The sequence below is a fragment of the Chiloscyllium plagiosum genome, unplaced genomic scaffold, assembly GCF_037043375.1.
Source record: "Chiloscyllium plagiosum isolate Xiang-an unplaced genomic scaffold, Cpla_swu_hap1 HiC_scaffold_34, whole genome shotgun sequence".
NCBI classification, from domain to species: domain Eukaryota; kingdom Metazoa; phylum Chordata; class Chondrichthyes; order Orectolobiformes; family Hemiscylliidae; genus Chiloscyllium; species Chiloscyllium plagiosum.
Window position 1 is genome coordinate 41,074,832 of NW_028270172.1, and position 17,966 is coordinate 41,092,797.

The window sequence follows — 17,966 nt, forward strand, 5'->3', positions numbered from 1 at the left end:
CACACTTTCCTTCAGCGGACAGGGTATTGAGTACGACTGTTGGCAGGCCATGTTACAGTTGTATATGACTTTGGTTTGGCCACATTTGGAATACTGCGTCCAGTTCTGGTTGGAAAGGATTCAGAGGATGTTTACCAGGATGTTGCCTAGTATGGAGGGCGCTAGCTATGAGGAGAGGTTGAGTAGATTAGGGTTATTTTCATTAGGAAGGCTGAGGTTGAGGGGGTACCTGATTGAGGTCGACAAAATCATGAGGTATAGGCAGAGTGCATAGCACGAAGCGTTTTCTCCCAGAGTGGGGGACTCAATTACTAGGTGTCACGAGTTCAAAGGGAAAAGTTTGAAAGATATGTGTGGAAAGCTCTTTACACAGAGGGTGGTGGGTACTTGGGATGCATTACCAGCAGAGGTGGTAGAGGCAGACACAATAGCATCATTTAAGGTGTATCTAAACCGATATGTGAATCGGCAAGGAGCAGAGGGATACAGATCCTTAGAAAATAGTGACAGGTTTAGATAGAGGATCTGGATCAGCTCAGACTTGGAGGGACGAAGGGCCTGTTCTTGTGCTGTAATTTTCTTTGTTCTTTGATATTCAACTGTTCCGGAAATGCCAAAATGCCTAGAAATAGAGGCATCATCATTAAAATTTATTAAAATATCTTATTTATATCAATCCCTTCATTACATCGGGATTTACAGTTGCATATCATAAGGCAAGCAGATAGTGAATGTTATGAGACTGAACCCTGATTTTCAAATAAGAAATATTTCATCTTTTTTCAGAACCTGCTTGAATGGTGCTGTATTGCATGCTCCAAACTCTCTCTGGCATGGCGACAGAATTCTCTGGGGAAATAACCACTTCTTTAGGTATGTCCTTGTGTACTTATGTATGATTTTTGAAATATTTTGTTTATTTATCGTTCTTTCTGAGCAAATTATAGAATTCATTTTGCTACTTCCTTTCTGCTCTCCCACCGATTCACTCAGCCTGTTTTCCATTGTTGTGTTCTGCCATAGTGTCATCTTTTTCTTGTGAATCACTCCTTTAGATCACTCCTCAAATCTTTTAACCTTAAGGGGAAACAGCCCAAGTTTATACAACTTAACATAAAAACTTAATTCTTTAATCAAGCTTGCAAACCAGCAGAATACCTGCTCCAGGTCCAGTTATTCTTCCTAATCTGTTTTTGTACTCAAAATTGGACAAGATTCTACAAATGGGATGCAACTAAGGCACTGTGCAATTAAAACATAACTACTACGTCTTTACGGTGAGATAAAAGGCGATATTCCATTAGCCTTTATGTAACTCTGTACTGAATATTGCTGATTTGTTTACGTTGAGACTCAAATACTTGTATTCCATCACATTTAGTCTCTTGTTATTAATGTTATGATTTTGTTTTTAATCCATTCAATACGGAAAACCTTATTGAGCTTCACTTCAAACTCCCATCTGCCACAGTTTGTTCACTCATTTAATCGACATATGTCCTTCTGTATTTTGATGTTTTTATATTTACGAACTTCCTAACTTCATGTTGTGAGCAGGGTTTGATGTACAACTGTCTTCATTTGATTTATTGATATAGTAAAAAGCTCAGCACCTGGAGTAGAACCTTGGAGAACATCGTTTGCCATGTTTCCTTTCTTTTCCCTCCACTGTATGGACAGAATTTCATCTGGTCTCATCAAGAGGGCTAGGCGGCGATTGGTGGGGCACTGTAAAATTCGGAGAAAGGTTGATGGATATTCACTGAAATCCTATTTCCTCCAATCCAGTCAGGAGTGGGAAAGATGGATGATGGCCCTTGCTGAAGGCTAAATGATGCCCAAATGTCGCCAGTTAATTAGCAAAATGGGCCTCAACCAGTCACTGGTATACTCCTGCGGGCAGGATTGGTGCTTCTCTGGTGGCCTACTCCATGAGAATAGGCCACGATTTAATGTAGTCGGTCACATTGCAGTCGTGCACGGGTAAGCATCCTGTCAATCAGGAACTGTCTGAGCCATGAAGCACCCTGTCCTCATGGCAAAAGCTGCCTATTGGGAAAGACTCCCTGCTCTTAGTAATATGACCAGGTGAGATGGGGTGAATTGGTTCCCCCTTGGTGCCAGCAAATATTTTTCTCATTTTAGCATGCAGCTCTATCACGTTGAAATAAAATCAGTAGACCATCGTAAAGGAGCCAATTGCACAGTTTTCCTGAGTGAAAAGAAAAGGAATTTTAATGTTGGATTCAGTGGAAGCCCACAGAACAAAAAAGTTAAATTTGACTTAATCAAATTAGGGAAAACATAATGGGAATTGATTAGATCAGGGATGAGTTCTTAGTCAATACTTGCAGGGCAAGAATAGCAGTTTTGTATTGCTATGTGGGGAACTGATTATAGAAGGAACGTGGGACCTTTAAAATGGTTGAAGCACTTAAGTGAACAGCAACAGGTAACTGCAGAGATCAGTTTCAAGTGTCATTGCTATAGAAATTACCAAATGCAGTTTCACCTAAAAGCAACAGAAAACTTAAGGGGATAAGAATGTGAGCTGTGATTGGACAGGAGCAGCTGCCTTCTCACATCTGTGAAGCAGTCATGTCTTTGCAGTTGTCTTGTAACATTCATGTAGTTGCCATACTTGCACAATAAAGACTAATGAAGACGTTGTGTAGTCCCTGTGCCTAGTTATTCTTATTGTTGGGAAAACGAATACCCAACAATACCTGCCAACTCAACAATAACTAAAAGACAATATCAAACACACACTCAAACTCAGGCATAAAGTTTAAAAAGAGGAGAATGGCTGGTACTAAAATGAAGATAAAAGTTTAAAATTAATATATACTGGTTAAAAGCTCCTGTGGTCCTTGCGTTGTGCATAATTGCATTAGAGACCAAGGCTGTTTAGTTAATATTTTGTAATATCAGCATGAACAAAATTTGTAGATTAATTTGTTTTATGATTTGGTGCTGGCTTTTGAGGGATGTGAGGAAACAAAAAGGTTTTCAAGTCCTTTCTTATGCAACTGCACTTTCTTTACTGTTTGTCTGCTTTCTGCTAAGCAACTACAGAAATACACTTCATATGTGTGTTCTATAGTCTGGCTCCATTGTCTTTCTAAGCTATATATTGCAGGCAGCCCCTTAATTTCTGATGCGTGTAACTTCTGTCACAAACGTAAATTAAACAGAAGCTGCTAGTTCCTTGACGCTTGACTCAGTTGACTGATACCATTCATTAAAATGGTACTTTTAGTTCAGGTGATTTTGTTTATTCCACTTTGGTTTCCTGAACTTGCCTCAATCTGTGGTCAAATGATTGCTGAAATCTTTTAGATCTTTGCTTCCTCCTTTTGTAAAACCATTTTAATCCATAAAGACTTTGATAATAAACTCAATTAATAACAAAATTTACATCCACGCATTCCCTTTCAAGATGTCGGCACGACCATATCCACAGAGACTCTTCTTCCTCCTCTTTCCCCACCCCCCCGGCCCTTGCCATTCACCTTGTCAGAGAGCCATAAAAACGTACAGCACGGAAACTGACCCTTCAGTTCAACTAATCTGTGCCGACTAGATATCCTAAATTGTCCATGACCTTCTCAAAAGATTCAATAGTTTAATGAGACATGATCTATCCTGTCTGCCTGCTACAGTGTTTCAATGTGAAATAAGTTTAAACATTCTCAGTTTGTTTTATTTTGGGCATAAAGTCTCATTATTGAACTGATCATAATTCAACAGTCAGAAGCTATGAAAATGTCTGCTTTTGGAAAAATGGTGCAGGACTGGTTGGTGTTAAGAGATTTTGTTAAAGCAGTGCTCAAGGAGGTAACTTCTGTGCAGACCTGGGAGTACTTGATCTTAATGTTGGATTGTTTCATAATTTGGTTGCCATTATCCTGACTTTGGGAAGTGAACCTTTACCAAAGTCAAAAGATCAAATGTTCTTGCAGAATTTAAATGTGGGTTACCATGTTAACTAAACATTATAAGTGTCACTGCATAAAGGCAATGTTGTGGTACTGAAGTTACAATTTTGTTTAAGCAACTTTTTTTTTTAAATAAATAGAATTAACCTACCAATGAGGAAGAGGAGAGACAAATTAAAATATGAGAGTGAGGCAAATCGAGAATATGGTGCAGAGCAAGATGTGGAGACAGCAAGTGAAGCTTCATCCGAACCAGATTATAATTATGAATTTGCACAGATGGAAGTCATGATGAAAGCTCTCAGCACAAATGGTGAGCAACAGACTCTTGGCAAACTTGAGAGTTGTGATAATGTCATCACTTTCCTTTATTTCCCCATTGCACTTTTTGCAAGCTTGAAGCACTCATCACTAGTGCCTCCCTTTGAACAATATCTTCAAGACTTCATGTGAGAAAAGTACTGATTTCTATGCTTCTGGTATTACATCCAGACACACTTTTCTGCCAGTATTTTACCCAGGTTTCCTCAGGTATTGTCTCACACAACTGTGTAAGCAGCTGAGGTATCACAGGATTTCACATCTAGTTTTTAGCATTTTTCATATTTGGATTTTGTTCATCCTATTAAAATGTGATTCAACTTAGATCTATACCATAATCCCATTCAACAACTTGGGTAAAATTCTCATGCTACCACAATGAAAAGAATGTAAGTTTACCATCTGTTTTGTAGGATGGCATCTTAATATGCAGAGCTCCTTCATTACTGCACTGGATTAGTCCAGATTCCCCTGTAGTGGGGCTTTATTCTCAAACTTCTGGCTCAGACAAGAGGTCTGACCATGGCTGACTCATTGAATTAAGTATTTCAAAATTCACTCTCTCTTCTGAAAGCTAGAGAAGAATGTGCTGCTGTTTTTATTGTGTATCTGACTACTGAGTTTGGAGATTATATCATCCTTGTATGTGTCACCTTTGATTTAGAAGCTGTACAATAAAGGGAATTTTTGATTCCTTTAAAACATCTGGGATTTTTCCTCCAAACATTTAAAAATAACTTTTAAGTATTTGCGTGAATTATAGAGATCATTTATAATTTTCGTGAAAATCAAATCTTTTATCTGGAAGCATTCCCAAACAAAGGAATTTAAGTTACAAAAGCCATTTTTAAGTAGACAAAAGGAGGAGAGTCAAGAATGTGTTGCTGGAAAATCGCAGCAGGTCAGGCAGCATCTGAGGAACATGAGAATCGACGTTTCGGGCAAAAGCCCTTCATCAGTATCTTGTAGAGTGAGGAGGAGAACGTCTTCAAGGTAGGCACCCTTGGAAGAGGCTTCGCAGTAGGGTTGAAATCAACTAGGAGAAAGTGAGGACTGTAGATTAGTGTCGAGAGCATGGTGCTGGAAAAGCACAGCAGGTCGGGCAGCATCAGAAGGGCAGGAGGAGAACAAGGCTAAAGGGAGAAGCTAACAAGCACCAATGCAGAGAAAGAAGAGATACACAAAGAAATAGATGATTCCTAGCAGGTGAAGCAATCGAAGCTCTCCACAAAAAGGCAAAAAGAACAATTGAATTCCAGAAACTTCCTGTGAAATAATGCATGACCAAGATCAAAGGGATCGAATCCACAAAATCTCAGGCATACATAAAAACTAAGAATTTGTAGCTGGGGTCCAGGTTGAGAACCAAAGTTTATGAATGATCAGCTGAAAAGAAACTCTGGTAATCTACGCCATGAAGATTAATGCAACGTGAATGAGCGAGGCTTTGTAGATGCGTGACTTTTTAGTGTTAACTGTATACACCTGTCTGGGAATGAGATTGCACATTGGGTTCCCGTTATACATAGTGATGTGGGTGCTTGTGGCTGCCTGTGATTTCTTTCTGCTGTATTGACAATTTAGAATGAGATTTAATGTTTTCAATTTGAAGCATCATTTGCTTGTTTCATTTGTGCTGATTCTGATTTGGGGTGAAATACAAGTTGCAAGAAGTGAAATCCTGATAATTTCTTCATTTGTGATTGTACTTTGGTAAATTTAGTTATAACAATTTATGGTTTCCCAACAGGAATTTTAACAATGGTGGGGGGGGGGGTGATTTTGTATTACTATGAATTTGCATATTAAAATGCTACAATGCAGTGTGCATAGGTTGTTTGATTTAATGCAAACTGGCTGTAAGTAAGGTGTCTGTCTGATTTTATAGATCCTGTTCAGAATGTTGTGCAGATTCTCGAGAAGCAGTATCTTGAGGAGAAGAAGAATGCACTTGAAGAGCAGCGGCTAATGTATGAGCGTGAGCTGGAGCTCCTTCGTCAACAGCTGTCACCAGACAGGCTACACCGGCATGGCATCGAGAGATTGTCATTCACCTCTCAAACTGCACAACAAAAAGTGAAACTTTGGTCTGAAGAGAGGTACGGCTGTTTCAGTGAGAGGTGGGAATTTACATCTTATTAATAGGTGCATGTATGATTATTTGGGGTGAGAAAATCAAATGGTCTTAGTTGTGCAGCCCTTTAAGTGCTCGTTAATGGATTGAAAGCAATAATATTTCCTTATAGCTGTTAGTTAATAAATCAATAAAAATTAATAAAAATCTAATATTAACCTTTTATTAAACCCAGTTTTTCAGAAATACGATCTCAACTAATGATTAATGCACAAACTTTACTGTCAACAAGAGAACTCTTGAAACAATATTTGCCTTTTCCAGGATGCAGCCTTATAATGTTGGGGAATACAGCACCACATATATTAATTTTGTTTTCATGTACTTCATTAGGTTCAATCAGCTAAATTTGGAATTGCTGAGGCTTTAATATTATGTTAGCTTGTCACAGGGCAAAACTGACATTTTTGTATAAAAACATTCCATTGTAGTTTCTCATGGCCTCCTCGCTCCATTCTCTAATTGTTTTCTTGGGTGTGACTCCATTTCCAAACAGAAAATTGGGAAAAACACTTAACCAACAGATGATATGCGCTGTGTTAGTTGACTGTGTTGAGCTTTAGGTGCAAGTGAGGACGCAGATGCTGGAGATCAGAGTCGAGAGTGTGGTGCTAGAAAAGCACAGCAGGTCAGGCAGTATCCGAGGAGCAGGAGAATCTACGTTTCCGGCAAAAGCCCTTCATCAGGACTGATGCTGGGAGCCTCCAGGGTGGAGAAATAAATGGGAGAGGGGTTGGGCTAGGGGGGGGAAGGTAGCTGAGAGTGCAGTAGGTGAATGGAGGTGGGGGTAAAGGTGATAGGCTAGAGGGGAGGATGGAGTGGATAGGTGGGAAGGAAGATTGACAGGCGGGACAGGCCATGAGGATGGTGCTGAGCTGGAAGATTGGAACTGGGGTAAGGTGGGGGGAGGGGGAATGAGGAAACTGATGAAATCCACATTGATACCCTGGGGTTGGAGGGTCCCAAGGCGGAAGGTGAGGTGTTCTTTCTCAAGGCGTCAGTTGGTAAGGGAGTGACGATGGAGGTCCAGGACCTGCACTTCCTTGGCAGAGTGGGAGGGGGTGTGAAATGTCTGGCCACGGGGCAGTGGGGTTGATTGGTGCGGGTGTCCCAGAAATGTTCTCGAAGCACTCTCCGAGTAGGCATCCTGTCTCCCCAATGAGGAGACCACATCGCGAGCGATGGATACAGTAAATGATGTGTGGGAGTACAATTGAAACTTTGGATGTGGAAGGCTCCATTGGGGCCTTGGATGGAAGTGAGGGGGGGAGGTGTGGGCGCAGGGTTTGCAATTCTTGCCATGACAGGGGAAAGTGCCGGGAGGGGAGGGTGGGTTGTTGGGGAGCATGGACCCGATGAGGTAGTTGCAGAGGAAACTATCTTTACGGAAAGTGGCAGGGGTGGGGAGGGAAATATATCTCTGGTGGGATCCGTTTGTAGGTGGCGGAAATAGCGGAGGATGATGCGATGTATATGGAGTTTGGTGGGGTGGAAGGTGAGGACCGGGGAGGGGTGGGGTTCTGTCCTTGTTGCGGTTGGAAGGGCGGGGCTCGAGGGTGGAGGTGCAGCACGTGGATGAGATGCGCTGGAGGGCATCATCAACCACGTGGGAGGGGAAATTATGGTCTTTAAAGGAGGAGGCCATCTGGTGCCTTGTGTGGTGGAACTGGTCCTCCTGGGAGCAGATGCAGTGGAGGAACTGGGAATAAGGGATAGAATTTTTGCAGGAGGTAAGGTGAGAGGAGGTGTAATCCAAGTAGCGGTGGGTTTGTAGAAAATGTCATTGTTGAGTTGGTCACCGTTGATGGAGATGGAGGGGTCCAGAAAGGGGAGAGGGGTGTCAGAGATGGTCGGTGTGAATTTAACGTCGGGGTGGAAATGTGTTGGTGAAGTTGGTGAACTGTTCAACCTCCTCTTGGAGCACGATGTGGCGCCAATGCAGTCATCAGTGTAGTGGAGGAAAAGGTAGGCAGTGGTGCCAGTGTAACTGCGGAAGATGGACCGTTCCACGGAACCAAAATAGAGGCAGACGTAGCTGGGGCCCATGCCGGCGCCCATGGCCACCCCTTTTGTCTGGAGGAAGTGGGAGGATTCGAAGGAGAAATTGTTGAGGTTGAGGACCAATTCAGCCAAACGAATGAGAATGTAAGTGGAAGGGTGCTGATGGGGATGTCGGGAGAGGAAGAATCGGAGGGCTTGGAGGCCCTGGTCATGGCGGATAGAGGTACATAGGGCCTGGATGTCCATGGTGAAGATGAGGCATTGGGGGCTCGGGAAACTGAAGTCTTGGATGAAGTGGAGGGCATGGGTGGTGTTCCGAACGTATGTGGGGAGTTCTTGGACCGGGGATGGGAGAGTATCAAGGTATATGGAGATGAATTCAGTGGGGCAGGAGCAGGCTGAGACAATAGGTTGGCCAGGGTTCTCAGGTTTGTAGATGTTGAGTAGGAGGTAGAACCGTGCAGTGCGGGATTCCCGAACTATGAGGTTGAAAGCTGTGGGTGGGAGATCCCCTGAGCTGATGAGGTTGTGTATGGTCTGGGAGATGATGGTTTGGTGATGAGAGGTGAAGTCGTGGTCAAGCGAGCGGTAGAAAAAGATGTTTTTGAGTTGGCGCCTGGCTTCAGCGGTGTAGAGGTCAGTGTGCCTAACTACCACTACACCAGTTGAGCATTGCCTGGTGTGGCTTAGGACAATTGCACTGCCATGGCGCAGTCTGCTGCATTTGCTATAAACTGCGATGATGGGTTGAGAAGTTGCAAACTTCACTGGCTTCTGTTTTTCTGTGCCATATTTTTGACCAAATGAGTTTTTCATTTCTGATCTCCAACAAGTTTGCAAAACAATCAATCTCCAGGTATCAGGGTTGTCAACTTTTGTGGTTGAGACAACTGCTGTCTTCCAGGTGTCAGTGTTGATGCACACCACCTTCATGTCTTGCATGTAGGTCACATAGTAAATGTGTTAGTCAGTCTGTCCATTTGTTGCTGAAGGCGTTCCATATAATGCAATAATAGTGTGGTTGTGGTTCTGTTCGCCGAGCTGGGAATTTGTGTTGCAGACGTTTCGTCCCCTGTCTTGGTGACATCCTCAGTGCTTGGGAGCCTCCTGTGAAGCGCTTCTGTGATCTTTCCTTCGGCATTTGTAGTGGTTTGAATCTGCCGCTTCCGGTTGTCAGTTCCAGCTGTCCGTTGCAGTGGTCGGTGTATTGGGTCCAGGTCGATGTGCTTATTGATTTGAATCTGTGGATGAGTGCCATGCCTCTAGGAATTCCCTGGCTGTTCTCTGTTTGACTTGTCCTATAATAGTAGTGTTGTCCCAGTCGAATTCATGTTGCTTGTCATCTGCGTGTGTGGCTACTAAGGATAGCTGGTCGTGTCGTTTCGTGGCTAGTTGGTGTTCATGGATGCGAATCGTTAGCTGTCTTCCTGTTTGTCCTATGTAGTGTTTTGTGCAGTCCTTGCATGGGATTTTGTACACTACATTAGTTTTGCTCATACTGGGTATCGGGTCCTTCGTTCTGGTGAGTTATTGTCTGAGAGTGGCTGTTGGTTTGTGTGCTGTTATGAGTCCTAGTGGTCGCAGTAGTCTGGCTGTCAGTTCAGAAATGCTCTTGATGTATGGTAGTGTGGCTAGTCCTTTGGGTTGCGGCATGTCCTAGTTCCGTTGTCTTTCCCTTCGGCATCTGTTGATGAAATTGTGGGGGTATCTGTTTTTGGCGAATACATTGTATAGGTGTTCTTCTTCCTCTTTTTGCAGTTCTGGTGTACTGCAGTGTGTTGTGGCCCTTTTGAATAGTGTCTTGATGCAACTTCTTTTGTGTGTGTTAGGGTGGTTGCTTTCGTAGTTTAGGACTTGGTCTGTGTGTGTGGCTTTCCTGTATATCTTTGTGGTGAATTCTCCGTTCGGTGTTCTCTGTACCATCACGTCTAGGAATGGGAGTTGGTTGACCTTTTCTTCTTCTCTCGTGAATCGGATTCCTGTGAGTGTGGTGTTGATGATCCAGTGTGTTTTCTCTATTTCTGTGTTTTTAATGATTATAAAGGTGTCATCGACATATCTAACCCAGAGTTTGGGTTGAATTTGCGGTAAGACTGTTTGTTCTAATCTTTGCATTGCCGCTTCTCCTATGAACGAGGACATGCCGCAACCCAAAGGGCCACAACACACTGCAGCACACCAGAACTGCAAAAAGAGGAAGAGGAACACCTCTACAATGTATTCGCCAAAAACTGAGACCCCCGCAATTTCATCAACAGATGCCTAAGGGAAAGACAACAGAACTAGGACATGCCGCAACCCAAAGGACTAGCCACACTACCATACATCAAGAGCATTTCTGAACTGACAGCCAGACTACTGCGACCACTAGGACTCATAACAGCACACAAACCAACAGCCACTCTCAGTCAACAACTCACCAGGACAAAGAACCCGATACCCAGCATGGGCAAAACTAATGTAGTGTACAAAATCCCATGCAAGGACTGCACAAAACACTATATAGGACAAACAGGAAGACAGCTAACGATCCGCATCCATGAACACCAACTAGCCACGAAATGACACGACCAGCTATCCTTAGTAGCCCCACATGCAGATGACAAGCAACATGAATTCGACTGGGACAACACTACTATTATAGGACAAGCCAAACAGAGAACAGCCAGGGAATTCCTAGAGGCATGGCACTCATCCACAGATTCAATCAATAAGCACATCGACCTGGACCCAATATACCGACCACTGCAACGGACAGCTGGAACTGACAACCGGAAGTGGCAGATTCAAACCACTACAAATGCCGGAGGAAACGCCACAGAAGCGCTTCACAGGAGGCTCCCAAGCACTGAGGATGTCACCTAGACAGGGGACGAAACGTCTGCAACACAAATTCCCAGCTCGGCGAACAGAACCACAACAACGAGCACCCGAGCTACAAATCTTCTCACATAGTGTGGTATTGTTAGCATGGAATAACTCTCTGATGAAGTCTTGACGCTTGTCAGCAACACTGAAAATGACTTGAATGCGTTTGATAGCAACAAAAAGAAGAATATGCCAAAGACCGTTCGGTGCTCAAATGTAACCTTATTGATCACCAAAGATTCAGGTGTTGTACTGTAAAAGTTCCCTTGTTCACATTGAGGATACCTTCCATTGTATTGTATGGCTCCCCTCATGCTAAATGGAACTGATTTTCACTGACTGCAGTTCTGCTACTGCTCCTTGATGTCATATATGAGATTCTGAGGCCATCAGCAGCCGTTGAATTGTGTTTACCAACTATCTGTGACCTTATTTACAGCATATCCCAGTTTTACCAACATCATGAAGCTGTGAGATGAATCCTGGTGCATTGATGAATGAAGGAGGGCACAACACAAATCGTACTAGGCATACCTAAACATGAGGTGTCAACTTAGCTACAACATAGGACAATTACCTGCCTTCAGCAGAAGCACCATGCAAAAAGCAAGGTGAAACAATCCCGTAACTAACACATCTGATCTATGTTCTGCAGTCATACCATATCAAGCCCTGAGTAGTGAACAAAAAAAAATAGGATTATACCACAAATATCCCATTGTAAATGATTGGGGAGCTCAGCACATTAGTGCAAATGGCAGGGCTGAACTATTTACATCTACAGCTAGACGTAGAGTGGGTGATCTGTCTCTGCTTCCTCCTGAGGTCCTCAAGGTCACTGCCAATCATCATTCATTTTGATTCACTTCATGTGACATGAAGAAACAGCTGGAGGAGCTATTAGTATTCACAGCATTCCGCCAATAATAGAGGATAGTAATGAAGACTTTACTCCAGATACAGCTGTGTCCAAGCTGTTCCGGGGCAGCTACAATACTGGCATGTACCTGACAATGTGGAAAGGTGCCGTGCTATGTCCTGTCCAAAAGAAGTAGGACAATGAAATCTGGCCTTGTGGAATACTCTTAACCATCAGCAAACATATGGAAGGGTCATCAATTGTGATATTTGCAAAGGAATAATCTGTTTGTTGACACTCCATTCCTTGCCTCATTACATTCTTAATCTAAACACAGACAACAGAGCGGAACTCCAGAGCCATGGTAGGAATAGCTGCCTTTGACAATGAGGTAATATTTGACCTAGTATGGCATAAAGGAGCCATAGAAGAACTGGAGTCAGTGAAAATCAAGGGAAGGTTTTCACTGCTTTAAGTTCTTACCTTGCACAAAAACCGGTAACTGTGCTTGTTCAAGGTCATTAGTCCCAGCCACAAGACATCACTAAGCTCAATCAATCTCACTTGCTTCATCAATTACTTTTCCTCCATCATGAGGTCAGAAACAGGGATGCGGAATCATCAGCGAACAATATTAAGCAAGATTTGTGATGACTCCATTTCTTAAGCAATCTGTGCCTGAATGCAGCAAAGTTAAAAATCACACAACACCAGGTTATAGTTCAACAGGTTTATTTAGAAGTGCAAGCTTCCTGACCAGGTATTCAACAAAGAAGCAGAGCTCCCCAAGCTAGTGCTTCCAAATAAACCTGTTGGACTATAACCTGGTGTTGTGTGATTTTTAATTTTGTTCACCCCAGTCCAATACCAGCACATTCACATTATATGCAGCAAGACCCAGACAAAATCTAGGCTTGAGCTGTTGTGACAAGAAACATACGTGCCACGGACGTGCCAGGCAATGACCATCTCCAACTATAGCGAATCGAATCATTGCACCTGGACTTCCATAATATTACCATCAATGGATCCCCCTACTATTAATATCCTGGGGAATTTCTATTAAACCGAAACTGAATGGGACCAACCTTATAAAAACTGGCTTTAAGATTATGTCAGAGGCTAGTAATTCTGCTGGGGCTATCTCTTGTCTGCCAGCAATAGTTCACAATCTACAAAGTACAAGTCAGAAATGTGATGGAAGATGCTTCACTTTCCTGGGTGAGTGCAACTCTAACGTCATTCAGGATAAATCAACATACGTGGTTGACACCCTATACACTACCCGAAATGTTCACTCCTTTCGCCACTGATGTTTTGTGACAGCAATATGCACCATCTGCACATGCAGTACAACAACTCACCAAGCTTCCATCACCAGCACCTCTGAAACTTGTGACTGTTGCCACCTTGAAGAATAAGGGCAACAGATATGTGGGAACACCATCACCTGCAAATTCCCCTCAGCCATTCTTCATTCTGACTTGGAACTGTATTGTTATTTCCATCACTGTCACTGGGTCAAAACCCTGGATCTCCCTTCCTAAACAGGACAGTGAGTGTTCCTCGACACCCAAGGATTGTAGTGTTACAATAATGCAACTCACCAGCAGGTTCTCCAGGGTAAATAGGGATTTACAGTAATTCCTGGCTTAGCTATCAATGCCCAGGACCCACAACAGATAAACAAAAAAAAAGCATCAGCAATAAAAATGTTTGTGCGGATGTGCTGGTTTCTCTCGTACTTGATGTGATCACATGGTCTCGCAACAGTACACAAAACTTTGTCCATGATATGTGTGTCAATAACTTTGCACAGCTCCTCCACTGTGAGTTCTGTGTCCTGTTGTTATGCCAAGTAGGCTTTCTGTATGTCTAGAGCTTCTTCAGTGACACTGTTCTGCACAGAATACAACTTCGTGTATTATTCCACTCATGTTTCCATCTGTTTATTTCAATCAGTGATCGCATCTTTTACCTTTGTTTTTATGGAACCAATTTCTTTGATGGATCTGTTACCTTTTTGACCCCTTCCAATCCATTCTAGCCTTCCTAAACATCTGCATGTTTTATAAAGCATCAACCACTGGTCATTGGCACATGACTTAGTATGCTAGACCTTAGTTCATATGCTCTGCATTCACAGTCTTTTCACTGGGATCACTCTTGTAATTAATGAAAACCAAGCCCGTGGATTCAGTGATGTGTTCCATCATGATGGCGATAACCTTGAACCAGTCACTATTTTTCCATTATTCCTTCCCATGTTTTGAAAGTGCAAGGTTATCGATTGTGTCTCAAGTTGTGTTTCATTTTGTTAACTTTGTTGGACTGCTAGAGTGCATCTATTCAATTGAATTGAGGAGCTCTTGGTTTTATGCAGTGAAGCAGCATAATTAGAAAATGGAAGGTTTACTTATTGTCCAATATTCCCTTCCTGTATAAGAAAAACACTTCAATATATTATTCAATTGAGTTTTGATATGTAAAGCATTTTTTAAAAGTGAATTATCCCAGAATGAATAACTCTGGAGTCATAGAGGTGTACAGCACAGGAAAAAAAACCCTCAGTCCAACTCGTCCATGCCAACCAGATATCTTCACCTAATCTACTCCCATTTGCCAGCACATGGCCTATATCCCTCCAAACCCTTTCTATTCATATACCCATCCAGATGCCTTTTAAATGTTACAATTGTACCAGTCTCCTCCACTTCCTCTGGCAGCTCGTTCCATACATGCACCACCCTCTGTGTGAAAAAGTTGCCCCTTAGGTCCCTTTTATATCTTTCCCTTCTCACCCTAAATCTATGCCTGCTAGTTCTGGACTCTTTCCCCCCCCCCCCCCCCCCCCCCCCCCCCCCCCACCAGGGGAAAGACTTGTCTATTTATCCTATCCATGCCCCTCATGATTTTATAAACCTCTGAGGTCACCCCTCAGCCTTTGATGCTCCAGGGAAAACAGCCCCATAGAGACATTTTTACTTAACAAGCTTTTCAATGTGAAAATATTATGCAGTGGATAGTCTCCGATAGAATGCATCTTCTGCATAATTCTAAAAGTTACAAATTTGTGAATAAAAAGTTAGCCACAGACATTTCCATCATCGATAATCTGTAAATGTTTGTGAAAGAAGGAAAGTGCTTCATTTTTTTTCCTGTCTTTCTTCCTTTTGCAGAGATCAGCTGTTCCGCCACAGTCTGTCGAAGTTGAGAGAGCAAATAGTGAAAGCTAATGCTCTCGTGAGAGAAGCAAACTTTCTGGCAGAAGAGATGAATAAACAGACAGATTATCAAGTTACTTTGCAAATTCCAGCAGCAAACCTCAGTGCTAACAAAAAGGTAGTCAAATTCATACATATAATCTACTCTTAGTATACTCCAAATGAGCTCCATGCTGCTCAATTGTAAAGCTATCATGTGATTCCAGAAGCCCTGTTGGCACCACTCCAGGGAAGCTCTGACAACTCATTAGTAGCAACCACAACTTGTCTTGGTAACTTTCCTTTAATATGGCCAAATGACCTAAAGTATTTCACAGGACTGATGGAAAGCAATTGAACATGAGCAGCATGCAGATACAAGGACACATGCACAAAGCTTTGTCAATAAGATAAGTTTTAAGGAGGAAAAGTAAAGAGTGCTGTGAAAGTTTAGTGAGTTATTCCCAGTTAACGTGGCCTTGACAGCTGAAGGCAGTGCTGTTAGTGGTGGAATTAAAAGACCACACATTTCTTGGAAGTTGTAGAACTGCTGAAGGAGACGAGAGATTGGGAAGAAGGCATCATGAAGGGTTTTGAATAGAAGGATGAGAGTTGTAAAATCTAGATTTTGTTCAACTGAGAGTGATAGGGTGCAAGTCAGTGTACGGGCATTAACTATCTAGTAATTGAATGTTTAATTGTGTTTAAGTAGTGTACATTTAACTGGAGATTCACATGTGTTTCTAAATATAGGAACTAATTTGAATGCTGGCTGTTGGAATAGGACATCCATCTTTTAATATGTCTTACTAAATGGAGACTTAAAACTCCAAAAATTTAGATTCCACGCTTATCCTCACCATTGTCTTGAGTGAGTTTAATTTACAGAGATTTGAGCATGGGAGAATGATTAGACATAAAGGAACAGTCATGCCTAGAGGTAAAAGAGGCAATAATGAGAGTTTCAGTAGCTGCTGAGCTGAAGCACAGGTGGATTCAGCTAATGTTACAGATAGGGAAATAGGTAGACTTAAACTGACACAGATATACACTCAAAAGCTCACTTTAAAGTCAAAAGTGCCACCAAGATGGTAAAAGTTGGTTCATGTTCCAGAGAAAATCTCAGGAAAGCTAAACAGTGGAAAGCAACGTATATGAAAATATCAGGAATTATCCCTGCTGCTCCTTATATGAAACCCACCTCTTTCAAACTTTCACACTTGGAATCACTGTTGACGTAAGTTACACTACAGGGGTTTGTGATACTGTCCTGTGTGATCTTTGGTAAGTATTGTTACTAACCAATATAATGTGGCTTTTGGGTGATTTGAATAAGCTAATAAAATCCTAGTATAGGAATGCATCCCTGCAACTTTGTGAGAAGATCAGTCGTTACAGAAATGTATGTATTCTCCTGCTTTTCAGCAGAACAGTCATCTTTGACCATTTAAGGATTTTACCTTTAATATAGGTGTAGAATCTTTGGTCTCAAATACTTCAGCCATTAACTTGTTTCTAAATCCCAAATTTGTACTTCACTTAGAAATTATATCATGAAAGTCATTTTTGGTATATGGAGTCGTAGAGTCGTAGAGATGTACAACATGAAAACAAACTCTTCGGTCCAACCCGTCCATGCCGACCAGATATCCCAAACCAATCTAGTCCCACCTGCCAGCACCTGGCTCATAGCCTTCTAAACCCTTCCTATTCACATACGCATCCAGATGTCTTTTAAATATTACAATTGTACCAGCCTTCACCACTTCCTCTGGCAGCTTATTCCATACACATACCACCCTCTCCATGAAAAAGTTGCCCCTTAGGTCTCTTTTATATCTTTCCCATCTCACCCTAAACATGTGCCCTCTAGTTCTGGACTCCCCGACCCCAGGGAAAATACTTTGCCTATTTATCCATTACCCTCATAATTTTGTAAACCTCTATAAGGTCACCCCTCTGCCTCCGACGCTCCAGGGAAAACAGCCCCAGCCTGTCCAGCCTCTCCCTATAGCTCAAATTCTCCAACCCTGGCAACATTCTTGTAAATCTTTTCTGAACCCTTTCAAGTTTCACAACATCTTTCCGATAGTAAGGAGGCCAGAATTACACGCAATATTCCAACAGTGGCCTAACCAATGTCCTGTACAGCTGCAACATGACCTCCCAACTCCTGTACCCAATACTCTGACCAATAAAGAAAAGCATACCAAACGCCGCCTTCACTATCCTATCTACCTGCGACCCCACTTTCAAGGACCTGCACTACAAGTTGTTTCTTAGTTGACTTTATGGTCTCTGTTTCAGCTGCCACTCTGGAAGTAAATCACTCCATATTCCAATAACACTGTATAAAAGTAATATTCTTCTAACTTTTCTACTTTGTCCTTTCACTGATATTCCTGAAGTTTGCACTGGTTCATTATTGATTTTCTAACTGATCAATACTTCCATTCATTATTTATCTCCTCAAAGTGTTTACAATTTTTAACATTTCTTGCCACCACCAGAACCACCCCCCAACCTTCAGCTTATTCAGCACAAGGTTCAAATTTCTGAGCTTTGTATCAGACTGGTCAACATTGGTTGTAATCCCTCATTTTTCCTGGGTTTGCAGACAAAGTCGCAGGTGTTTCCTTGCT

General features: G+C 42.3%; 1 protein-coding gene across 8 annotated transcripts in view; it reads left to right on the plus strand.

Annotated features, from left to right (window-relative positions):
* Window positions 1-17,966, plus strand: part of kif13a (kinesin family member 13A) — a 331,165-nt gene that overhangs the window by 218,414 nt on the left and 94,785 nt on the right. For 5 of the 8 annotated variants that reach the window (XM_043719132.2, XM_043719126.2, XM_043719128.2 and 2 more), the window contains 4 exons: window positions 787-873; window positions 4,079-4,251; window positions 6,148-6,379; window positions 15,301-15,463. In XM_043719132.2, the coding sequence (XP_043575067.2) occupies window positions 787-873; window positions 4,079-4,251; window positions 6,148-6,379; window positions 15,301-15,463 (655 nt within the window). The remainder of the gene's footprint in view (window positions 1-786; window positions 874-4,078; window positions 4,252-6,147; window positions 6,380-15,300; window positions 15,464-17,966) is intronic. The other 3 variants (XM_043719127.2, XM_043719129.2, XM_043719134.2) reach the window with 1 other exon arrangement.